General features: G+C 43.1%; 1 protein-coding gene and 1 long non-coding RNA gene across 3 annotated transcripts in view; both read right to left on the reverse strand.

The window, feature by feature from the left end:
- Positions 1-15,991, reverse strand: part of LOC124000492 (guanine nucleotide-binding protein G(o) subunit alpha-like) — a 180,453-nt gene extending 164,462 nt beyond the window's left edge. For both annotated transcript variants that reach the window (XM_046306887.1, XM_046306896.1), the window contains exons 1-2: positions 15,536-15,991; positions 15,315-15,357 (exon numbers count right to left, since the gene is read on the reverse strand). In XM_046306887.1, coding sequence (XP_046162843.1) covers positions 15,315-15,357; positions 15,536-15,653 — 161 coding nt within the window. In that variant the 5' untranslated portion in view covers positions 15,654-15,991. The remainder of the gene's footprint in view (positions 1-15,314; positions 15,358-15,535) is intronic.
- On the reverse strand, positions 20-1,590 carry LOC124000504. Its single transcript, XR_006832624.1, has 3 exons — positions 802-1,590; positions 600-681; positions 20-492 (listed from the first exon to the last, which is right to left on the reverse strand). It is a non-coding gene; the product is annotated as an uncharacterized LOC124000504 (long non-coding RNA).
- Positions 15,992-26,507: the final 10,516 nt, after the last annotated feature.

Consider the following 26,507-nt stretch of genomic DNA (forward strand, 5'->3'; position numbering starts at 1 on the left):
TTTTAAATAGTAGTTTTAGATATTTTATTAACAAAACATAGCATACAGTACATACTGTAGTAAACATGGGAAAGTGCCTCATTTCTTACATAAGGGAGAGCAGGCCATGTCCAGACTTTCTCTGTGAACTCAAGTGCTCATTAACTCTGTCTTTAATGTTTTTTGGGTTGCATCAGTCATGGCTGGAAACTTCTGAGACACAGTATTAATGATGAACACCCAGAGGTTCACTGGTAAGCCACATTTACCTCGGGATCCATCCCAGTTTGTATTCTGTGCCCACTCGTGGTATCTCTCTTCGGTTACACATCTCCACCTGACTCTCCACTAATGAGGAGTGACTCTCCTCCTCCAATAACACCTGGCTCTGGACCTTCTGCTGGGCTCCCTTCAATGACTCGATCTCAGTCTTCAAAGTTTGAATCTCACCCATGAGCACCTTCATCAGATGAGCAGAATGGTACCGCCCTGAGCCCCCATCGATTACAGTGGCTTATGATAGAAACGGTAGATCAATTAAGAATTAAAAGTGACTCCAACACACAAATGCTGCCTACACATTTTAAGACTCTAGCTTAACTAACTGCTTTCTCGGCTACCATGTGTTTTTTTCTGTGTGGCCCGTTGTCCAGCCCTTTGTCAACTGATCTCCACGGATGGTTGTCGGCATGGTTGTAAGCACTGCAAAAACACATTCATGTTTTTAGTACACAAGTATCGATTTTATTATACAGTATGCCTACACATTGATAGGCTATATACTTTCTCTTTTTTATATAAAATGCTCTGAAACCAAAATACCTTTAGTTTTGGTGATCCTCTCAGCTCCAGCTCATTTTCAAGTCCGCTGGTGGTTACAGTCCTAACCCTGGAATGGGTAGCACCATAGAAAGAGGCTGGTGGTTACAGTCCTAACCCTGGAATGGGTAGCACCATAGAAAGAGGCTGGTGGTTACAGTCCTAACCCTGGAATGGGTAGCACCATAGAAAGAAGCTGGTGGTTACAGTCCTAACCCTGGAACGGCTAGCACCATAGAAAGAAGCTGGTGGTTACAGTCCTAACCCTGGAACAGGTAGCACCATAGAAAGAGGCTGGTGGTTACAGTCCTAAACCTGGAACGGGTAGCACCATAGAAAGAAGCTGGTGGTTACAGTCCTAACCCTGGAATGGGTAGCACCATAGAAAGAAGCTGGTGGTTACAGTCCTAACCCTGGAATGGGTAGCACCATAGAAAGAAGCTGGTGGTTACAGTCCTAACCCTGGAAGGGGTAGCACCATAGAAAGAGGCTGGTGGTTACAGTCCTAACCCTGGAACGGGTAGCACCATAGAAAGAAGCTGGTGGTTACAGTCCTAACCCTGGAACGGCTAGCACCATAGAAAGAAGCTGGTGGTTACAGTCCTAACCCTGGAACAGGTAGCACCATAGAAAGAGGCTGGTGGTTACAGTCCTAACCCTGGAACGGGTAGCACCATAGAAAGAAGCTGGTGGTTACAGTCCTAACCCTGGAATGGGTAGCACCATAGAAAGAAGCTGGTGGTTACAGTCCTAACCCTGGAATGGGTAGCACCATAGAAAGAGGCTGGTGGTTACAGTCCTAACCCTGGAACGGGTAGCACCATAGAAAGAAGCTGGTGGTTACAGTCCTAACCCTGGAACGGCTAGCACCATAGAAAGAAGCTGGTGGTTATAGTCCTAACCCTGGAACAGGTAGCACCATAGAAAGAGGCTGGTGGTTACAGTCCTAACCCTGGAACGGGTAGCACCATAGAAAGAAGCTGGTGGTTACAGTCCTAACCCTGGAATGGGTAGCACCATAGAAAGAAGCTGGTGGTTACAGTCCTAAACCTGGGACGGGTAGCACCTTAGAAAGAAGCTGGTGGTTACAGTCCTAACCCTGGAACGGGTAGCACCATAAAAGAAGCTGGTGGTTACAGTCCTAACCCTGGAACAGGTAGCACCATAGAAAGAAGCTGGTGGTTACAGTCCTAACCCTGGAACAGGTAGCACCATAAAATAAGCTGGTGGTTACAGTCCTAACCCTGGAACGGGTAGCACCATAGAAAGAAACTGGTGGTTACAGTCCTAACCCTGGAACAGGTAGCACCATAAAAGAAGCTGGTGGTTACAGTCCTAACCCTGGAACGGGTAGCACCATAGAAAGAAGCTGGTGGTTACAGTCCTAACCCTGGAACAGGTAGCACCATAAAAGAAGCTGATGGTTACAGTCCTAACCCTGGAACGGGTAGCACCATAGAAAGAAGCTGGTGGTTACAGTCCTAACCCTGGAACGGGTAGTACCATAGAAAGAAGCTGGCGGTTACAGTCCTAACCCTGGAACGGGTAGCACCATAGAAAGAAGCTGGCTTGATGAAAACGATGTCCATTCCGTCTGTTCTCTTTAGTCTCAATGTGATTTTTACATTTTTATTAACAACTCGTTTTGGAATAGTAACTGTTTTTAGAGTGTAGTTTTGGGCGAGGTGAAGAAAGGCATGACTTTCAGGTTACAATAGGCTATAAGTATACAGCAGATTGCAGACGGCCATTGAGCAATTTGCTCAAAGATAAACTGGTCAAGGCCATCAAGATGTGTTGACTAGAGAAATTGACAATACAACAATACAACAAATACATTGATCATCTCAGTAAGGTTTTACCTGTGGTCGTGGAGCTGGGTGGAAGTGCGACTAAAATTTAGTTTATATAAACATCCGCATTTCAATGTCTTTTTCTCATTATTTTATTTGATTAACAAAAGCATAAAGATGTTGCTGAATAAATACTGTACTGCTGCTTTGAGTTAGAAATGTAACACTTTAGAGGACTTAAGCATCGAATACTTTGCAAGTTGGGGGATTTTTCCCAACAGTAGCCGGGTTATACAAAGTCTATTGTCCTGCTAATAGGAAACATTTGCATGATGGGCTTCACCTGCTACAGTTGTGAAAAACAAGCGTTTGAAAACCTGTTTTCAAAATGCCTCCAGTTGTCCATCACTACTGTAAATAAAAACACAGCATCTTGTTTACATCTTGTTTACATTCTGTATTGTGTCACACATAATTGGCCTTTCCAATTACATTTAGAGTTTGGGATTTACAAATGTGCGCTTTTAATTATTAGTTACATTGTTTAGATCTAACGTGCAGACTTTTTTTCTTTAAACGATTGTTTTATGTAGCATGCTCCAATTTTGACCAGTTGCAGTTGTAAGTTGTCCTAATAAAGCCTCATAGCTTGCCTCAGCCAGTTAAGTTAATTTATATAGGTCTAGGCCCCAAAGAAATAGACTCCAATTAAGCCCTCTTATTGTTCGTAAAGTCAAATTAAAATGAAGATTATTGTTGAAATTATTTTCTCAACTGGTGTATGTTTTCTCCATCTGTTGGTGTGCAACACTTGCATAACAAGTTAGCTATATTTTCAGCACCAGCCTACCCCAGCACCAGACCCCGGCCAAACCTGCTGGCCAATTGTGCGCTGCCCTATGGCACTCCCAATTACGGTCGGATGTGATACAGCCTGAACTCAGATCAAATAGCCTGGATTGTTACTCCTATCTCATTCCTCGCTCTCTTTTCCACGTGTCATTCAGCACGCTTGTGGGCGTGCTGGCAGGATGTACTGTTTTTTATTCTGTATATGAATTACAAAATAATGTTTCTAGTCTATTGCATAGCTACAATGTGTAATCATTGATGTCCCAGGAGCAGGAGTGGTAAACACTGTTGAAGTGTATAATTGTAATACATACATGCAGACACAGCATCATTCACAGAATGGCATTTGATACACCTGGTTTTGGATATGACAGAAGAAAAACGTGCAAAATAGCGATTTTCGTAAATTAGCTTTATGACAAAAAAATATGCACATTCATTTGTTTCTACATTAACTAACATATTCCTCACAATTGTATTTTTTTGCTTGACTCGTTATGACATTATAACTACTTACATTTGCCTCCCCATAGTGTTTTGTCAGCCATCTTTGCTGAAAAAAGTCACCAGAGAGGGGTGGCTCCGTGTCAAATTCGTCATTGGAACCACTCAATATGATTGGTCATATAAAAACCTTGGGACCCAAATGCGTAATGAGTGCTCTAACTCCCCCTTGTGGTGGTCTGGAGCAATGAAGCCGTGACGCTGGGTACCTCTAAGTCCTGCGGTGTAAGTTCGCAACTTTTGTAGGAGGAACCACTGTAGCTTGAAACGGCTGATTTTTTTTATGGAATATCTACAATTGCCAAGAAACTGAAGATCTCGTACAATGCTGTGTACTACTCCCTTCACAGAACAGCACAAACTGTCTCTAACCAGAATAGAGAGAGGAGTGGGAGGCCCCAGTGCACATCTAATCAAGAGGACAAGTACATTAGAGTGTCTAGTTTGAGAAACAAACGCCTCATAAGTCCTCAACTGGCAGCTTCATTAAATAGTACCTGCAAAACACCAGTCTCAATGTCAACAGTGAAGAGGCGACTCCGGGATACTGACCTTCTAGGCAGAGTTCCTCTGTCCAGTGTCTGTGTTCTTTTGCCCATCTTATTGGCCAGTCTGAGATATGGCTTTTTCTTTGCAACGCTGCCTAGAAGGCCAGCATCCCGGAGTCGCCTCTTCACTGTTGACGTAGAGACTGTTTTTTTGCGGGTACCATTTAATGAAGAACACAGACACTGGACAAAGGAACTCTGCCTAGAAGTCCAGCATCCACTTGCAAATTTAAGGAAAGTTGGTGGGTGCACAGTGCACTGTTCGGATGCTGAATTATTTTGGATGAATGTGCGAAAGTAACCTTTTTTTAAGTGATTTGCTTGACAATCAACATGTGTTCATGGCACACTTAAAGTGAATAGATTTTAACAATTAAAGCATGTAAAGACATGAGACGAGCTGGGGGGGGGTTGCTTGCATGCTGGCTGTGTGGGAGTGCTTGACGCGCTTGCTGAGGCAACAAGTCGGGCGAGAGGCAGCGCTGCATGGCACTGGCTGTATTATGCCAGCAGCGAATGTTGTAAGTGATGGTTTTATTCTTTCAAGTAAAAACTACCTATATTCAGTGGCTAAAGCCCTACAATCGCAATAAAAATATTGCTAAATACCAGTAAATTGAAAATGTGTCCTATCTATCTTTCTGTGCAGCTGGCTAGCAGGTAGCTCACTCAGTCTATTCTGTGCCTAGGCTAATTATTTTCTGCAGTTTATTCTCCCATCACTATAGCATCTCATCAACACCAAAAATAACCCTACAATGTAACCTAACCAAAGAGGTTCTTCTCCAGCGAGGAATGTTTGTATGGAGGTCAATGAGAGTATCAAATTTGGTGAACAAAAAATGTAATGGCTTATTTGGTACGTGTGGCTTATTTGATAGAATAGATGTTTCGTAATGATTAGGTTGTTACGAGTGTACTGATATAAGTAGGACACGTGACATCCCGGCAACTTGGAGAAAAAACACTTTATATTAGAGTTGTGCCTGGTCGTCCCTTTACCACAGCCACAAAGTAATTAACCGTGCCTATTTCTAGAATTTCTCTTCTTAAAATGTGATTTTAAACCTAACCCTAAACTTTGATTTATTTTTGTATACATTTTTATATGACCCTAACCTTAACCACACTGCTACCTTATACCAAACCCTAACTTTAAATTAAAACCCTCAAATAAGTTTTACGCCATAGCTAACGTTGTCGCTGGGGTAACTACTGCACCAGTTGTTCAAGCGCATATCTACCCTCTCATTGGTTAGGACAGACCTACCTGATCTTGCCTCCTCCCGACTGCCTCCATTTTTTTTAAACATGTATTTTTATTGTCACAGCGGCCACTAGAGTATCTGATCAATACCATGGATAATCTGTGACCCAACTCAGGTGTAGGCCTACTTTAAAAGTAATCTATGCTATTAGATTAGTAGCCCTCTGTGTTACAGTTCAGACTTAGTCAGAAAAGTTAGGCTGTGTGTGTGTCAGTGTTAGGCTTACAGTCAGAAGAAGAAGGAGTGGAGCAGGCCCTACATTCAAGAGAAGTAGTGGAGCAGGCCCTACAGTCAGGAGAAGGAGTGGAGCAGGCCCTACAGTCGGGAGAAGGGGCATGAATGACATGCCCTCCTAAAACTGGATATTACTCTGGTTCTGTTTGTAATATTTAGATTCTAACAACGGCAGTGTGCTATATAGACTTATTTAGGAAAATTCAAGGACAGAGGGGAGCATGACTTAAAAATGGCAGTTATAAATAAAATACAATTATGAGCAGTAAAAATAACTGCTTTAGCAGTTCTTGTGTTAAAATTCAGTGGTTGAATATATGGGTGTCTGTCGGTGTGACAGTTTGTGTATTTCTTTCAATAAATGTGTTTGGGAGGCCATCACTACAGTAGAATGGCAGGAGCACGCAATGCTCTGCTTACTAATGTGTGTGACTGTGTGTGTGTGTGTGTGTGTGTGTGTGTAAGTGTGTGGGGATGCATAAAGTAGTATATTTTTTCAATTCTAATTTCATAAATTATTTAAAATTGTTATAAACTCTCAGTTTTTCACAAGGCATGAAGATTTGTTAATAATATGACCACCATATCTTAAATTATTGGGTTTAAATTATTGTAATTATGTATCCCCGTACCTCCTAAATTGCATATTAAGTGCACAATTTGCATAATATAGCATTTTCATTTAAGAATCTTTACTTTTATTTGAATCATCTCTGTGTTCTACATCAGCCCTGAAAATATAATAACAATAATACCACATTATCTTGAGATATTGGACAAAACGTGTTGAATTTAAGAATCCAGACAGGTGATTTGGTGCCATTTGGTGCCATTATTGACTAGGGCTTAACATTGAACTGTCCGTGACCTTTTTGACGTTTTCTGATCACTTACAAATTAGATATTGAAGCAATGGTAAGTCCTATCCTCATGAATTGAAAGGGTATGTTCCTGAGAAGCTTCTCTGTAACACCAGTTTAATTTTGTCCCCTAACACATCAGTATGCTAAATCCAGACAAAAGATTGCAGCAAAAGAAACAAAGCACCAACACAGGAGAGAGAAGGTATGTTTTTCATGCAATTTGTTTTGCTTCATTGGATACAGAAATGATGCTGGACGATTTCCCATAGGTAGTTAACTAGCTAATGTTTGCCAGCTAGCTTAGTGTTAGACTTTCCATGCAACTAGTAGTTTTTTGTGATTAGCTAGCACGCTAGCTAGTTTTCTAACCAGGGCCGTTTATAGCTCTTTGGGGGCCCTAAGAGAGATTTGGTTGCGCCCCCCCATTTTAGTGACCCCCTCTTGACGGTGGAGAAAAACATTTTAGTTTTCATGCAATTCTACTCATTTTGACATGGGGCAGGGAGAAGGAAAAAAAACAGTTTTACACCTTATTTCCTACCATTCTACCCATTTTGCCATGGGGTGGAGAGAAATTTGCAGTTTTAAAGCAAATATCCTTAAATGTTACACATTTTGTAATGACATATGCCATGTTAATAGTTAATAGTTAATAGTGAGAATGATTAATGGGGCCCCCTGGAGGTCAGGGCCCCTGGGCACGTTTGGCATAGAAACGTTTGATGATCAACTACGAATGTCTCGGAGATCGACCAGTCGATTGCAATTGACCGGTTGAAACCACTGTTATAAGGTTAGATAGCTAGCTACTTTTTGTCAACAAACCTATGAGTAAGGTTAGTTAATTTCCAATATAAACACTCGCTACCTTAATGTTAGCAAGTACTATTATGGCTAGCTGTATAACGCAACATCTAGTTAGGTAGCTAGGCCTAGCTATAGGCCTAAACTATAGAAATCATTATAATGATAACTAGTATAAGTATGTTAATGTAGAGTGTCTATGCTAAATTGTCATACATTCTTCTTCTCTACCGCAGATTCACATAAGTTTTTTTGTAAACATTTTATTTAACCTTTATTTAACTTGGCAAGTCAGTTAAGAACAAATTCTTATTTCCAATGACGGCCTACCCCAGACGACACTAGGCCAATTATGCGCCGCCCTATGGGACTCCCAATCACGGCCGGATGTGATTTAGCCTGGATTCGAACCAGGGACTGTAGTGACGGCTCTTGCACTGAGCCCAAGTTCTCAGACTCCAGAATGGGAAAATGCTTAGAAGAAAGAAACAGATGAAGACAGAGATGTTGTTGATTTCTATTGTTACTTGTAATGTTAAAAAGGAGATAAAAAGAAGGGCTGTCCCCGACTAAGAAGAATCTTGGTCGACCGAGTGTCGTCTGTTTTTTCGACCAATCGATTGGTCAAAACTTTAAAATGTGTATTTGTCCATATATAGACACACCCTAGGTTTGAGTAAAATCAACTGCTGAGCTTGTTAAATGCTTTAAGACACGCAAATGACTAGAGAGGGAGCTAGAGATCAAAAAGCAGAAGAAAGAAACCTGTTCCCACCCTCCTCCTCCTGCTGCCCGCTGCTGGCCTTCACAGAGTCTGCCTTTAAGCTCCTGACGTTGCCGGTAATAGGCCACACCAGTGGTCGGCAACCTTTTCCATTTGGAGTGCCATCTTAACATTTCGACTGATCTGTGTGCCAGTTATGATTTACATATGCACATTTTCATGGAACAGTTTTATTTCATTTATAATAAGGTCTTCATATCTCAAAATCAATGTATTGTGGTTAAACAAAACTCTATCTAAATGAAAATGATACAAATATAAAACTAACTTCTATTTCCATTGCCAGTATGTAAAAATAGCCTATATAAAGCAAACAAATAAAAATATTGCAGCCTGCAAATTTCCTGATAAAAATAAATATCTTACAAATCACATTGGCTACGCATGGCCTGTCTGCAAGGAACTTGAAACATTGTATCAACTATTAACTTCGTCAGCCCCAAAGCTCATGCTAGCAAACCTTCAACATTGTATAAAATATTCTTGGCCTTCAGAGTTTCCTGCCCCAGTGAGCTCCAGACAAGCAGACACAGCTGTAGGCTATTTGCGCAAGGGATAAGAAGTAATCAGGAAGGACAATTTTATGACGTTTCCACCCAACCAGAGTATAACATTTTCCCCCTTTTATTCTGAGTGGTTATCGAAAGGGAGAGAGCTGTAAAGATTTTTCAAATTGGCTACTTGAGGAACTATTTTCATTCTTAATGGATGTAAAAGCAGACTTTGTTTACTTACAGTTTGAGGTGAAGAAAAAAGCCTAAGCCAAGTTTTATGTGTAATCAAGTGCATGTCCTTACTCAAGATTGACAGAAGCCCAAATTGACAACTTGTAAATGGAATTAAATAAACCCCCCCCAAAATTCTCCACGGCTTCTGCAATGGATGAGTCCACTCAGACAGGCGTGAATCAGACAGATTTCTCATGTGCCATCATTTATTTATATACAGTGGGGAGAACAAGTATTTGATACACTGCCGATTTTGCAGGTTTTCCTACTTACAAAGCATGTAGAGGTCTGTAATTTTTTATCAAAGGTACACTTCAACTGTGAGAGACGGAATCTACAACAATTTTTTTTAGGTATGATTTTTAAGTAATTAATGAGCATGTTATTGCATGACATAAGAATTTGATCACCTACCAACCAGTAAGAATTCCGGCTCTCACAGGCCTATTAGTTTTTCTTTAAGAAGACCTTCTGTTCTCCACTCATTACCTGTATTAACTGCACCTGTTTGAACTCGTTACCTGTATAAAAGACACCTGTCCACACACTCAATCAAACAGACTCCAACCTCTCCACAATGGCCATGTCCAGAGAGCTGTGTAAGGACATCAGGGATAAATTGTAGCCCTGCACAAGGCTGGGATGGGCTACAGGAGAATAGGCAAGAAGCTTGGTGAGAAGGCAACAACTGTTGGCGCAATTATTAGAAAATGGAAGAAGTTCAAGATGACGGTCAATCACCCTCGGTCTGGAGCTCCATGCAAGATCTCACCTTGTGGGGCATCAATGATCATGAGGAAGGTGAGGATTCAGCCCAGAACTACACGGCAGGACCTGGTCAATGACCTGAAGAGAGCTGGGACCACAGTCTCAAAGAAAACCATTAGTAACACACTACGCCGTCATGGATTCAAATCCTGCAGCGCACACAAGGTCCCCCTGCTCAAGCCAGCGCATGTCCAGGCCCGTCTGAAGTTTGCCAATGACCATCTGGATGATCCAGAGGAGGAATGGGAGAAGGTCATGTGGTCTGATGAGACAAAAATAGAGCTTTTTGGTCTAAACTCCACTCGCCGTGTTTGGAGGAAGAAGAAGGATGAGTACAACCCCAAGAATACCATCCCAACCGTGAAGCATGGAGGTGGAAACATCATTCTTTGCCGATGCTTTTCTGCAAAGGGGACAGGACGACTACACCGTATTGAGGGGAGGATGGATGGGGCAACCTCCTTCCCTCAGTAAGAGCATTGAAGATGGGTCGTGGCTGGGTCTTCCAGCATGACAACGACCCGAAACACACAGCCAGGGCAACTAAGGAGTGGCTCCGTAGGAAGCATCTCAAGGTCCTGGAGTGGCCTAGCCAGTCTCCAGACCTGAACCCAATAGAAAATCTTTGGAGGGAGCTGAAAGTCTGTATTGCCCAGCGACAGCCCCGAAACCTGAAGGATCTGGAGAAGGTCTGTATGGAGGAGTGGGCCAAAATCCCTGCTGCAGTGTGTACAGACCTGGTCAAGAACTACAGGAAACGTATGATCTCTGTAATTGCAAACAAAGGTTTCTGTACCAAATATTAAGTTCTGCTTTTCTGATGTATCAAATACTTATGTCATGCAATAACATGCAAATTAATTTCTTAAAAATCATACAATGTGATTTTCTGGATTTTGTTTTAGATTCCGTCTCTCACAGTTGAAGTGTACCTATGATAAAAAGTACAGACATGTTTTGTAAGTAGGAAAACCTGCAAAATTGTCAGTATATCAAATACTTGTTCTCCCCACTGTAGCCTAAAACAATCTTGGTCGACTAACAGCTTATTGACCAAACAATCGACCAGTCGACTAAATGGGGTCAGCCCTAATATTTTTTAGGTATTAGGTATTTTCACTTGGTAATGAGTAGTAAGTAATTATATGATAATTATAAAGGTAACTAACTATAAACTTACTTTAAATAGCTAAATCCAAGCAAGAAGAAAGCCATTTCTTAAAGATATCCATAAAAAGTGTCGTTTAAAGTTTGCCACAAGCCACCTGGGAGACACACCAAACATGTGGAAGAAGGTGCTCTGGTCAGATGAAACCAAAATTGAACTGTTTGGCAACAATGCAAAACGTTATGTTTGGTGTAAAAGCAACACAGCTCATCACCCTGAACACACCATCCCCACTGTCAAACATAGTGGTGGCAGCATCATCGTTTGGGCCTGCTTTTCTTCAGCAGGGACAGGGAAGATGGTTCAAATTGATGGGAAGATGGATGTAGCCAAATACAGGACCATTCTGGAAGAAAACCTGATGGAGTCTGCAAAAGACCTGAGACTGGGACGGAGATTTGTCTTCCAACAAAATCTACAATGATAAACTTGGATTAGTTAACTCAACGTGCCATTGGAACACAGGAGTGATGGTTGCTGATAATAGGCCTCTGTACGCCTATGTAGATCATTGTAGCCGTTTCCAGCTGCAATAGTAATTTACAACATTAACAATGTCTACACTGTATTTCTGATCAATGTTATGTTATTTTAATGGACAAAAAAATGTTTTTTCTTTAAAAAACAAGGACATTTCTAAGTGACCCCAAACTTTTGAATGGTAGTGTATGTAAATAAGGTATTTCTGTTTTTTTGTTTTATACATTTGAAAACATTTCTAAAACCTGTTTTTGCTTTGTCATTATGGGGTATTGTGTGTAGATTGCTGAGGATTTTTATTTATTTAATACATTTTAGATTTAGGCTGTAATAATAGCTTAAAGTTAATCTAGCATTTTACTGGAGAAAAATAGGCTGGCTACACCGAGAAAAGTACCAGAGTAAAGTAGCTACATATCAGTCCGAGCGCTGTCTGCTGAGAGAATGCAGTTTGTGAATTCTCATTAGAATTTAAAAGTGCAACTGAAACACAAAATTAGTCTGATGCTGAGCAGAAATTCCAATAAGCATTTTAGATCTACGTTTACAAAATGCAGCAAGATATTTTCTTATGCATTTGATCTTTTTTTAAGTGGCTGAATTAATAAGGTGACGGGGTATCATATTGTGTTAGCTTTCTGCTGTGTTTGAGAAGTGCTATCTTGATTTCCTTGCGTTTTTTCTTTACTCCATTCTCGGCCCATCTACTCCTCCCCCTCTTCTCCGAGCTTAGCAGGCAGGCCCATTGCCCTAGCGACGCCACACAGAAACAGCTGTAGACATGCTGCTGGAGAGCCAGTACTGTTCTTCCTTCAGACAAGCATGCGTCAAAACTTTGTTCATTTGCACAATGTCTCTCGTTCAAATACGCTTGTAAATGTCTGAACTCACCAAAAATTACATTTGGTATCACCTACCTATACTTGGTATCACCCATCTATACTTGTATAACTTCATGAGCTGGATTGCCTGTCTTTGCAATTTGTTTATTTTCGTTTGCGCTCATTAGCATATTTAGCTAGCAGCCTCTATGGAAATTCTCTATTATTTGTGCTAATTATGTTAACATTTTTGATAATAGATGCCCAATGGGCTTTTTTTGCTGTTCTTTTGGCAAACCCTTGTGTACCAAGTCGGTAATACCTTAAATCTCGGGATTAGAGAAGGATGGTATAACGATATGAAAATCTGGATACCGCCCAACCCTATCACCTAGTAATTACTTATGCAGATAGTATATGTACTCCGTGGTGTACTAGTGGATTTATCCTCCCACTTCAATGGCAAGGAGGTTCAGGTTGTCATAATGGGCAACATACACATTATTTATAAGTATTTTTCTATATATATAATCTTGGATGACACCCGTATGGTAGACCCCAGTCAGTGAGGTAGACCTAAATCTGATCTGTTTTTCAAACTCAAACGAGTTAACCAAGATGGCAGACTTTTGAGGGGCAATGGCTATCAATAACACTGAGGGGAGATTTTGTAGAGTGTGCATTCATGGGTTGGTAATTAGAGCCTATCCAACCTTTCTAATCTTGGACAGCCAGCACATCTGTCCACAAGAGATTACAACCTTGCAACAGTTGTTACTGAATCAGATGTTGCTGATAGAAAACAAAACACTAAAATGTTGAATGTAGTGGAAACTTGTCTATTTGTAACAAGCATTTTAATATGGAATTACAGACTGCAATTACCACTAGTTATGAGTTATTACAAGTAACTATAACAATGTAATGAGGACGCCTTAAAATGACAGTCATCATAACATTAATCTGAATTCTTAATTCGTTGAATATCTGAAATGGCATGATTGATTGATTAATTGATTGATTAAAGGCAAGAAAGGATGTTGGCTATAAGGCAGGAAAATAAAAATTGCAGTGTGAAGTTCCCACCCAATTATTCGCTCAGATAGCCTACATAAATGTGTTTGAGAAAAAAATGATTTCATCTTTAACATTCATCAATTACAGTAGAGGCTCCAAAAGTATTGGGACAGTGACACCTTTTTTGTTGTTTTGGCTGTGTACTCCAGCACTTTGAATTGATACAATGACTATGGGGTTAAACTGCACTCTGTCGGCTTTAATTTGAGGGGTATTGTCATTCATATTAGGTGAACCGTTTAGAAATTATACCACTTTTTGTACATAGTCCCCCCATACTAGTGGACCAAAAGTATTGGGTCAAATGTACTTATATGTGTATTAAAGTAGTCAAAAGTTTAGTATTTGGTCCCATATTCCTAGCAAGCAATGGTTAAATCAAGCTTTTGACTCTACCAAATTGCTGGATGCATTTGCTGTTTGTTTTGGTTGTGTTTCAGATTATTTTGTGCACTAATGGTCAATAATGTCATTTTGGAGTCACTTTTATTGTAAAGAAGAATCGACTATGTTTCTCAAGACATGCTAACCTCTCACCATTACAATAACAGGCGAGGTTTGCATTTGTTTAGGGGGGGGGGGGTGTATGATATAGCGTCTGTAACTTTCTCACTCATCATTATTCATAATTCATTCAGGATTATCCATAATCATGGTAGCTTCCACATTAATGTAGAGGTGTTTATAAACATATTATATTCTTATTTACAATAAAAGTGACTCCAAAATTGCACAATACATTATTTACCATTGACTTTTATTGGACAGAAAAGAATCTGAAACGAGCTTGAGTGCCTGTTTATCGTTGCCTGCTAGGAATAGTTTAATACACATATAAGTGAATTTGACCCAATACTATGTACAAAAAGTTCTGACAGTTCTAAACGGTTCACGATATGGTAAACAAAAATCTCAAATGAAATCTAACAGTCTGCATTTACACCTCATAGGCATTGTATCATTTCAAATCCAAAGTTCTGGAGTACAGGGTCAAAACAACAACACGTGTCACTGTCCCGATACCTTTGGGGCTCCCTGTAGCCTGCTCCCTGTAGCCTGCTCCCTGTAGCCTGCTCCCTGTAGCCTGCTCCCTGTAGCCTGCTCCCTGTAGCCTGCTCCCTGTAGCCTGTACCACTTGGGTTGACTTCACAAAATCAACTCATTTTCCATTGGCAGCAGTCAAACGTTAAAACCAGCAGATATCTCCCACAAAAGCTCTCCAGTCTCAATATACACCGGTTACATGTATAGCTTATAACATTCATATTTCTCTCAATTATGAAGCAGTTTGCTTGCCTGATGAAACATTGAAGGGGCAGGAGACATATCTGGGAGATACAACATGCCGAATTGAGAGAGGTGAATTCTCGGGAACTGGTCATTGCACGGTTTATTCATTGAATAATACAGACTGACACAAGCTGTCAGTGAAAGCTAACGTGCATTAGCTGTATAGGCAAAACAGCTTCCGATTTCAGAACCATTTTTGGTGCTCATCGATATTTCCCTTAACCCGCAAAAGCTCTTCTCACCAGAAAAGGTCAAACATATTTGGAAATATCGAGGACCAGATAAACCTTTCTCACGCTACTACTGTGTGTGTGTGTGTGTGTGTGTGTGTGTGTGTGTGTGTGTGTGTGTGTGTGTGTGTGTGTGTGTGTGTGTGTGTGTGTGTGTGTGTGTGTGTGTGTGTGTGTGTGTGTGTGTGTGTGTGTGTGTGTGTGTGTGTGTGTGTGTGTGTGTGTGTGTGTGTGTGTGTTAAGCCTTTCATGAGTATACATCACACACATTCAATGCAAACAATTATTAGACCGTTGCACTTACTTCATCTGTTTCACGATGGTACTTTTCCCTGACTCCCCAGCCCCTGAAGGAATGAAAAGACAAGAAGGTAATAAGTAACGTTAAATCAATGCTGTGGTTTTCATTTATATTCATAGTATAACCAGAAAGCAGGTGTGTGATTTGGACACTTCAGACTATGGACAAGCAACCAGGAAGCCGATCGACAGGGTCCGGCCACCCCTCCTTCCGAAGAATCTTACCGAGCAGGAGTAGTTTTACGTCTTTCGCGGCTGTGACTCCATCTTCTTTGAGGTTTTTCTCGATAGCCTTGCTCCTGTCCAAAGCCGCTCTCTCCTCGGCGCTCAGTGTACATCCCATGACTACACAACCTCTGATCTTCTTGATATCCAAAGTAACGGTTGGCGAGGACCGAAATATACGAGCAATTATTTCCCCCCTATTCCTTCCTTATCCGTCTCTAGGCTGACTCGCTCTCGTTCTCCCCTCTCGCTCGCGCTCTGCCGATGACTGGTTAAAGCATGAATAAATTCGCCACGACAACGTTTGACACTTGTTTGAAAAAAGGACTTGTCTTCGTATCTTGCGCTCACGCTCTCGTTGTCAGTGTCGTTGTGCTTGGTCCTCGGGCGGGGAAACTCTACTGGGCGGCGGCAACAGCTACGAGCGCTCGCATCGTTTAGCTTGCCACTCACAATGAACGGAGGAAGGAGAGTGCGTTTAGATCCGCACTACACTTGCTGACGTCAGGACCAAAGCGAGCATGCTCGAGCAACCATCCTGGTGGTAGAGTACCGTTATACCTGTTTGGCAGTCTCAAGTCAAAATAATTGTATTTATTCTACAGGGGTTTTGTTTTCGGATGGGCCGCAAGCCAGGTTGTCTGTTAGACGTTGGGCTAGATGTGATCTTATTAAATCATAACTGGCTTGCAATTAACTTATTATGCAAATAGCACACCGTTTATCTAATTATTGGTCAATCACCATCATAAGTCCATCATCATCATCATAAAAACATCATTAGGCCTATCCTATTTGATATACATTTTTTAACTGATTATTTTCAGGAAAAATAGCTAACTTCCTGCATTTTAACACATGTTGTGATTGGGCACGTAGCGAAATGTGCTGTTTTATAATGCTATTTTACACATTTTGTCATGAGTCTGAGAGAAGATTTTGCCATTTTAAAACTAATTTGCTGCAATTCTACACATTTTGCCATCTGGATGAGAGAATGGTTTGCTGTTTTAATGCTGATTTCATGCTACTCAACACATTTTGCGTTGAGGCTGAGAGAAAATGTTCCAGCTTCAAATCTCACTTTTAAAAGAGCTTATTCTGTTAACTCATAAACAAATAATGTTGTTGACTCATCCTATACTCCCGAGGCATTGCATCTCAGTGCAAGAGGTGTCACTACAGTCCCTGGTTTGAATCCAGGCTGTATCACACCCGGCTGTGATTGGGAGTCCCATAGGGCGGCGCACAATTGGCTCAGCGTTGGCCGGGGGAGGCAGTCATTGTAAATAATCATTTGTTATTTTGTTCTTAACTGACTTGCCTAGTTAAATAAAGGAAAATAATATATACTTGTATTTGTGACCAAAGCATGAAGTGGAGAAAAAATAACATTAAAAAATGCTTGCTATTTCCTCATAGAGGATGATGTCATCTTCCTGTGGATGATGAGCTGGCTAATGAGCGGTCTACTCGCATTAATATTTTCAATGACCGGTATACACCCACACCATTCTATTGTTGGGGTACGCCCACACAATTCGCCCGGCTCAAACCACCACTCTTCCAGTTAGATGCAGAGAAAATCGTCCACAGCTTCATCTTCTCCCGGATCAATTATGGTAACACTCTGTTCGGGGCCTTCCAGTCAAGTCACTTCAGAGGCTACAACTTCTCCAGAATAGTGCTGCCAGAGTCCTGACCAGGACCAATAAGTCAGCCCACATCTCCCCATCCTTGCTGAACTCTCCTCCTAGTAATTAAAGCCTTGAATGGATTGAGTCAGCGACCTCATATCATTCTGCTCCATTGCCCCTCGCCTATGGAATGTTCTCCCTGACATTCTGAGAGCTACTGTATCAACCGGGAAACATTTAAAACGGCCCTAAAACACATTTCTACAGACTGTCTTTCTTATAGTCCTAATCTGGAAACTCCTTTTAGCACCTAGCCTACTATTGCTATTTCCTGACTTGATTTTTTATTTTTTTATTTCAACCTTTATTTAACCAGGTAGGCAAGTTGAGAACAAGTTCTCATTTACAATTGCGACCTGGCCAAGATAAAGCAAAGCAGTTTGACAGATACAACGACACAGAGTTACACATGGAGTAAAACAAACATACAGTCAATAATACAGTATAAACAAGTCTATATACAATGTGAGCAAATGAGGTGAGAAGGGAGGTAAAGGCAAAAAAGGCCATGGTGGCAAAGTAAATACAATATAGCAAGTAAAACACTGGAATGGTAGTTTTGCAATGGAAGAATGTGCAAAGTAGACATAAAAATAATGGGGTGATAGTAAATGTATGATGTTTTTATTGTATTTTGTATTTTATAATGTTTTTCTATGTAGCGCTTTGAGATAACACAGTGATGAAAGGCACAATACGAATTAAATGTATCATTATTTATTATTATTCCAACACAGAAATTGTCACGGTCATCGTATGGAGTAGACCAAAGTGCAGCGTGATTAGAATACATTCTTCTTTATTAATGAAGAACACAAAGAACACTTAAACAAAAACAACAAAACGACTAAGACAAACGTGACCGCTATATAAACAATGTGCTAACATGCAACATAACATAGACAATAACCCACAAAATACCCAAAGAAGATGGCTGCCTAAATATGGTTCCCAATCAGAGACAACGATAAACACCTGTCTCTAATTGAGAACCAATCTAGGCAACCATAGACCAACATAAACAACTAGATGAAAACAACCCCATAAATCTACAAAAACCCCTAGACAGTACAAACACCCTAGAATGAGACAAAAACACACATATCACCCATGTCACACCCTGACCTAACCAAAATAATAAAGAAAACAAAGAATACTAAGGTCAGGGCGTGACAGAAATGCTGCTTTTTATATACTTAATAAACTTCTTTTTTTAAGGAAAACTGTCATGTTTTGTCATTTATTATCATGTCTTGTCTCTGTGCTTCCCTTCTATTCGTTTCCCTCTGCTGGTCTTATTAGGTTCTTTCCCTCTTTCTATCCCTCTCTCTCCCCCTCCCTCTCTCCCTCTCTCGCTCTCTCTCTCTCTATCGTTCCGTTCCTGCTCCCAGCTGTTCCTCATTCTCCTAACTACCTCATTTACTCTTTTCACACCTGTCCCCTATTTTGCCCTCTGATTAGAGCCCCTATTTCTCCGCTTCTGTCCTTGTCGGATCCTTGTATGATGTTCGCTATTCTGTGTCCTGTCTCGCCCTGTCGTGTTTTACCTTCTTCAGATGCTGCGTGTGAGCAGGTGTCAAGGTCTGCTACGGCCGGTGCCTTCCCGAAGCAACCTGCAGTCTGTGGTCGAGTCTCCAGTCAGTCCTCTCTACTGACGAGTGGAATTCTGTTTTCCTGTTTTGTTTTCACCTTGATAATATCCAGGATTATTACTTTTGTCTAGAACTGGAATAAAGACTCTGTTTTCGTTAAGTCGCTTTTGGGTCCTCATTCACCTGCATAACAGAAAACACTGGACAGTTACTTTAAAGGTCGGCAAAAAAAGCAAACATAACATCTTTAACTGTATAACTGATGTTCCATTATACCGGGTCATTTAATGCTTAAAAAATGGATGAATAAAAGATTTGGCTACAGAAGTGCCATTTCCTACCGATCTCTACAGCTTCCGTCCCAAACAGAAACCCAGTGAAATGAAGTCAACATATACCGGAGAAGTTACTGGCTAGCCTCAAGTGGCTAGTTTAGCTAATGAACTAGCTACGTCAGCTGCAGCGCGCATGACCAGAATTACAACTCATTTCCTGCAATTCTACAGATTTTGCCAATGCTTATGAATGATTTGTATTTTATATTAAATAAATTATTTGGGGGGACAAATCAACCTGTATATTGGGGGGGACATGTCTTCACATCCCCAGTGGCAATTTCGCCAATGATCAACATATTTTGCATACAGTGTACAGTCGTGGCCAAAAGTTTTGAGAATGACACAAATATACATTTTCAAAAAGTCTGCTGCCTCAGTTTGTATGATGGCAATTTGCATATATTCCAGAATGATATGAAGAGTGATCAGATGAATTGCAAAGTCCCTCTTTGCCATGCAAATGAACTGAAACCCCCAAATAACATTTTCACTGCATTTCAGCCCTGCCATAAAAGGACCAGCTGACATCATGTCAGTGATTTTCTCATTAACACAGGTGTGATTGTTGACGAGGACAAGGCTGGAGATCACTCTGTCATGCTGATTGAGTTCGAATAACAGACTGGAAGCTTCAAAAGGAGGGTGGTGCTTGGAATCATTGTTCGTCCTCTGTCAATCATGGTTACCTGCAAGGAAACACGTGCCGTCATCATTGCTTTGCACAAAAAAGAGCTTCACAGGCAAGGATATTGCTGCCAGTAAGATTGCACCTAAATCATCAATGTATTGGATCACCAAGAACTTCAAGGAGAGCGGTTAAATTGTTGTGAAGAAGGCTTTAGGGCGCCCAAGAAAGTCCAGCAAGCGCCAGGACCGTCTCCTAAAGTTGATTCAGCTGCGGGATCGGGGCATCACCAGTACAGAGCTTGCTCAGGAATGGCAGCAGGCAGGTGTGAGTGCATCTGCATGCACAGTGAGGCGAAGACTTTTGGAGGGTGGCTTGGTGTCAAGAAGGGGAGCAAAGAAGCCACTTCTCTCCAGGAAAAACATCAGGGACAGACTGACATTCTTCAAAAGATACAGGGATTGGACTGCTGAGGACTGGGGTAAAGTCATTTTCTCTAATGAATCCCCTTTCCAATTGTTTGGGGCATCTGGAAAAAAAGCTTGTCCGGAGAAGACAAGGTGAGTGCTACCATCAGTCCTGTGTCATGCCAACAGTGAAGCATTCTCCCAACCATCCAGGAACAGTTTGGTGACGAACAATGCCTTTTCCAGCATGATGGAGCATCTTGCCATATGGCAAAAATGATAACTAAGTGGCTCGGGGAACAAAACATCAATATTTTGGGTCCATGGCCAGGAAACTCCCCAGACCTTAATCCCATTGAGAACTTGTGGTCAATCCCCAAGAGGCGGGTGGACAAACAAAAACCCACGAACTCTGACAAACTCCAAGCATTGATTATTCAAGAATGGGCTGCCATTAGTCAGGATGTGGCCCAGAAGTTCACTGACAGCATGCCAGGACGGATTGCAGAGGTCTTGAAAGAGAAGGGTCTCAACACTTATGAAATGCTTGTAATTATACTTCAGTATTCCATAGTAACATTTCACAAAAATATCTAAAGACAGAGAAGCAGCAAACTTTGTAGAAATTAATATTGGTGTCATTCTCAAAACTTTTGGCCACGACTGTCAATCAATCAATCAATCAACCAATCAATCAATCAATCAATCAAGCCAATGTATTTATAAAGCCCTTTTTACATCAGCAGATCAGATCAGCAGAAACCCAGCCTAAAACTACAAACAGCAAGCAATGCAGCAGAAGTAGTACAGTAGAAGCATAGTGGCTAGGAAAAACTCCCCAGAAAAGCAGGGACCTAGAAAGAAACCTAGAGTGGAATCAGGCTCTGAGGGGTGTCCAGTCCTCTTCTGGCTATCCCGGGTGGAGATTATAACAGTACATGACCATTAAAGATAGATTTTTCTCCAAGATGTTCAAACGTTCATATATGACCAGCAGGGTTCAATAATAAACACAGTGGTTGTAGACGTGCAACAGGTCAGTAAATCATGAGTAAATGTCACTTGGCTTTTCATAGCCGGGCATTCAGAGGTTGAAACAGCAGGTGTGGTAGAGAGAGTTGAAAACAACAGTTCTGGGACAAGGTAGCACGTCCGGTGAACAGGTCAGGGTTCCATAGCTGCAGTCGGTTCATTCTTTGATTTATTTATTGTGACAATTAAGTCATTTTACAAGACCATTGAAAATATGTCACATGATAGCCATTATCCAGTGGCATGAAATTAATTATTGAGGGCTGTCACCCAGTGCACATGAAGCCAGTTGGCCTGTTGTCAGTGTGCGATTGTCATGTTTTGTCATTTATTATCTTGTCTTGTCCCTGTGCTTCCCATTCTATTCGTTTCCCTCTGCTGGTCTTATTAGGTTCTTTCCCTCTTTCTATCCCTCTCTCTCCCCCTCCCTCTCTCACTCTCTCGCTCTCTCTTCTCTCTATCGTTCCGTTCCTGCTCCCAGCTGTTCCTATTCCCCTAATCAATCATTTAGTCTTCCCACACCTGTTCCCGATCCTTTCCCCTGATTAGAGTCCCTATTTCTTCCTTTGTGTTCCGTTCCTGTCCTGTCGGTTCCTTGTCTAGAATTCACCGTGCTGTGTTTGTGTATCGCCCTGTCGTGTCGTGTTTTCCTCAGATGCTGCGTGGTGAGCAGGTGTCTGAGTCTGTCTGGTTCAAGTGCCTTCCCGAGGCAACCTGCTGTTCACCTGCTGTTCAAGATCGAGTCTCCAGTTTGTCCTCGTCATTTCGAGTGAAAGTTGTGTTTTTTGTTTGTATTTACTTTACTGGATTAAAGACTCTGTTTTCGCCAAGTCGCTTTTGGGTCCTCTTTCACCTGCATGACAGAAGGAACCGACCAAGGAATGGACCCAGCGACTTCAGACGCTCGTTACACTGCCGTCGAGATCCAAGGAGCCATGCTCGGCAGACACGAGCAGGAATTGTCTGCTGCTCGCCATGCCGTGGAGAACCTGGCCGCTCAGGTTTCCGACCTCTCTGGACAGTTCCAGAGTCTACGTCTCGTGCCACCTGTTACTTCCTGGCCTGCCGAGCCTCCAGAACCTAGGGTTAATAACCCACCTTGCTACTCCGGGCAGCCCACTGAGTGCCGCTCCTTTCTCACGCAGTGTGAGATTGTGTTCTCTCTCCAACCCAACACATACTCTAGAGAGAGAGCTCGGGTTGCTTACGTCATTTCACTCCTTACTGGCCGGGCTCGAGAATGGGGCACAGCTATCTGGGAGGCAAGGGCTGATTGCTCTAACAAGTTCCAGAACTTTAAAGAGGAGATGATTCGGGTTTTTGACCGTTCAGTTTTTGGTAGGGAGGCTTCTAGGGCCCTGGCTTCCTTATGCCAAGGTGAACGGTCCATAACGGATTATTCTATTGAGTTTCGCACTCTTGCTGCCTCTAGTGAGTGGAACGAGCCGGCGCTGCTCGCTCGTTTTCTGGAGGGACTCCACGCAGTGGTTAAGGATGAGATTCTCTCCCGGGAGGTTCCTTCAGATGTGGACTCTTTGATTGCTCTCGCCATCCGCATAGAACGACGGGTAGATCTTCGTCACTGGGCTCGTGGAAGAGAGCTCGCATCAACGGTGTTTCCCTGCTCCGCATCGCAACCATCTCCCTCCTCTGGCTCAGAGTCTGAGCCCATGCAGCTGGGAGGGATTCGCATCTCGACTAAGGAGAGGGAACGGAGGATCACCAACCGCCTGTGCCTCTATTGCGGAGTTGCTGGACATTTTGTTAATTCATGTCCAGTAAAAGCCAGAGCTCATCTGTAAGCGGAGGGCTACAGGTGAGCGCAACTACTCAAGTCTCTCCATCAAGATCCTGTACTACTTTGTCGGTCCATCTACGCTGGACCGGTTCGGGTGCTACATGTAGTGCCTTGATAGACTCTGGGGCTGAGGGTTGTTTCATGGACGAAGCATGGGTTCGGAAACATGACATTCCTTTCAGAGAGTTAGAGAAGCCTACGCCCATGTTCGCCTTAGAAGGTAGTCATCTTCCCAGTATCAGATTTGAGACACTACCTTTAACCCTCACAGTATCTGGTAACCACAGTGAGACTATTTCTTTTTTGGTTTTTCGTTCACCGTTTACACCTGTTGTTTTGGGTCATCCCTGGCTAGTATGTCATAATCCTTCTATTAATTGGTCTAGTAATTCTATCCTATCCTGGAACGTTTCTTGTCATGTGAAGTGTTTAATGTCTGCCATCCCTCCCGTTTCTTCTGTCCCTACTTCTCAGGAGGAACCTGGCGATTTGACAGGAGTGCCGGAGGAATATCATGATCTGCGCACGGTCTTCAGTCGGTCCCGAGCCAACTCCCTTCCTCCTCACCGGTCGTATGATTGTAGTATTGATCTCCTTCCGGGGACCACTCCTCCTCGGGGTAGACTATACTCTCTGTCGGCTCCCGAACGTAAGGCTCTCGAGGATTATTTGTCTGTGTCTCTTGACGCCGGTACCATAGTGCCTTCTTCCTCTCCGGCCGGGCGGGGTTCTTTTTGTTAAGAAGAAGGACGGTACTCTGCGCCCCTGCGTGGATTATCGAGGGCTGAATGACATAACGGTTAAGAATCGTTATCCGCTTCCCCTTATGTCATCAGCCTTCGAGATTCTGCAGGGAGCCAGGTGCTTTACTAAGTTGGACCTTCGTAACGCTTACCATCTCGTGCGCATCAGAGAGGGGGACGAGTGGAAAACGGCGTTTAACACTCCGTTAGGGCATTTTGAGTACCGGGTTCTGCCGTTTGGTCTCGCCAATGCGCCAGCTGTTTTTCAGGCATTAGTTAATGATGTTCTGAGAGACATGCTGAACATCTTTGTTTTTGTCTATCTTGACGATATCCTGATTTTTTCTCCGTCACTCGAGATTCATGTTCAGCACGTTCGACGTGTTCTACAGCGCCTTTTAGAGAATTGTCTCTACGTAAAGTCTGAGAAGTGCTCTTTTCATGTCTCCTCCGTTACTTTTCTCGGTTCCGTTATTTCCGCTGAAGGCATTCAGATGGATTCCGCTAAGGTCCAAGCTGTCAGTGATTGGCCCGTTCCAAGGTCACGTGTCGAGTTGCAGCGCTTTTTAGGTTTCGCTAATTTCTATCGGCGTTTCATTCGTAATTTCGGTCAAGTTGCTGCCCCTCTCACAGCTCTTACTTCTGTCAAGACGTGTTTTAAGTGGTCCGGTTCCGCCCAGGGAGCTTTTGATCTTCTAAAAGAACGTTTTACGTCCGCTCCTATCCTCGTTACTCCTGACGTCACTAGACAATTCATTGTCGAGGTTGACGCTTCAGAGGTAGGCGTGGGAGCCATTCTATCCCAGCGCTTCCAGTCTGACGATAAGGTTCATCCTTGCGCTTATTTTTCTCATCGCCTGTCGCCATCTGAGCGCAACTATGATGTGGGTAACCGTGAACTGCTCGCCATCCGCTTAGCCCTAGGCGAATGGCGACAGTGGTTGGAGGGGGCGACCGTTCCTTTTGTCGTTTGGACAGACCATAAGAACCTTGAGTACATCCGTTCTGCCAAACGACTTAATGCCCGTCAAGCTCGTTGGGCGTTGTTTTTCGCTCGTTTCGAGTTTGTGATTTCTTACCGTCCGGGTAGCAAGAACACCAAGCCTGATGCCTTATCCCGTCTGTTTAGTTCTTCTGTGGCTTCTACTGATCCCGAGGGGATTCTTCCTTATGGGCGTGTTGTCGGGTTAACAGTCTGGGGAATTGAAAGACAGGTTAAGCAAGCACTCACGCACACTGCGTCGCCGCGCGCTTGTCCTAGTAACCTCCTTTTCGTTCCTGTTTCCACTCGTCTGGCTGTTCTTCAGTGGGCTCACTCTGCCAAGTTAGCTGGTCATCCCGGTGTTCGAGGCACTCTTGCGTCTATTCGCCAGCGCTTTTGGTGGCCGACTCAGGAGCGTGACACGCGCCGTTTCGTGGCTGCTTGTTCGGACTGCGCGCAGACTAAGTCGGGTAACTCTCCTCCTGCCGGTCGTCTCAGACCGCTCCCCATTCCTTCTCGACCATGGTCTCACATCGCCCTAGACTTCATTACCGGTCTGCCTTTGTCTGCGGGGAAGACTGTGATTCTTACGGTTGTCGATAGGTTCTCTAAGGCGGCACATTTCATTCCCTCGCTAAACTTCCTTCCGCTAAGGAGACGGCACAAATCATTATCGAGAATGTATTCAGAATTCATGGCCTCCCGTTAGACGCCGTTTCAGACAGAGGCCCGCAATTCACGTCACAGTTTTGGAGGGAGTTCTGTCGTTTGATTGGTGCGTCCGTCAGTCTCTCTTCCGGGTTTCATCCCCAGTCTAACGGTCAAGCAGAGAGGGCCAATCAGACGATTGGTCGCATACTACGCAGCCTTTCTTTCAGAAACCCTGCGTCTTGGGCAGAACAGCTCCCCTGGGCAGAATACGCTCACATTCGCTTCCTTCGTCTGCTACCGGGTTATCTCCGTTTCAGAGTAGTCTGGGTTACCAGCCTCCTCTGTTCTCATCCCAGCTTGCCGAGTCCAGCGTTCCCTCCGCTCAAGCGTTTGTCCAACGTTGTGAGCGCACCTGGAGGAGGGTGAGGTCTGCACTTTGCCGTTACAGGGCACAGACTGTGAGAGCCGCCAATAAACGCAGGATTAAGAGTCCAAGGTATTGTTGCGGCCAGAGAGTGTGGCTTTCCACTCGCAACCTTCCTCTTACGACAGCTTCTCGTAAGTTGACTCCGCGGTTCATTGGTCCGTTCCGTGTCTCCCAGGTCGTCAATCCTGTCGCTGTGCGACTGCTTCTTCCGCGACATCTTCGTCGCGTCCATCCTGTCTTCCATGTCTCCTGTGTCAAGCCCTTTCTTCGCACCCCCGTTCGTCTTCCCTCCCCCTCCCGTCCTTGTCGAGAGCGCACCTATTTACAAGGTACATAAGATCATGGACATGCGTTCTCGGGGACGGGGTCACCAATACTTAGTGGATTGGGAGGGTTACGGTCCTGAGGAGAGGAGTTGGGTTCCGTCTCGGGACGTGCTGGACCGTTCACTCATTGATGATTTCCTCCGTTGCCGCCAGGATTCCTCCTCGAGTGCGCCAGGAGGCGCTCGGTGAGTGGGGGGTACTGTCATGTTTTGTCATTTATTATCTTGTCTTGTCCCTGTGCTTCCCATTCTATTCGTTTCCCTCTGCTGGTCTTATTAGGTTCTTTCCCTCTTTCTATCCCTCTCTCTCCCCCTCCCTCTCTCACTCTCTCGCTCTCTCTTCTCTCTATCGTTC

Source organism: Oncorhynchus gorbuscha, linkage group LG02 (genome assembly GCF_021184085.1).
Source record: "Oncorhynchus gorbuscha isolate QuinsamMale2020 ecotype Even-year linkage group LG02, OgorEven_v1.0, whole genome shotgun sequence".
NCBI lineage: Eukaryota > Metazoa > Chordata > Actinopteri > Salmoniformes > Salmonidae > Oncorhynchus > Oncorhynchus gorbuscha.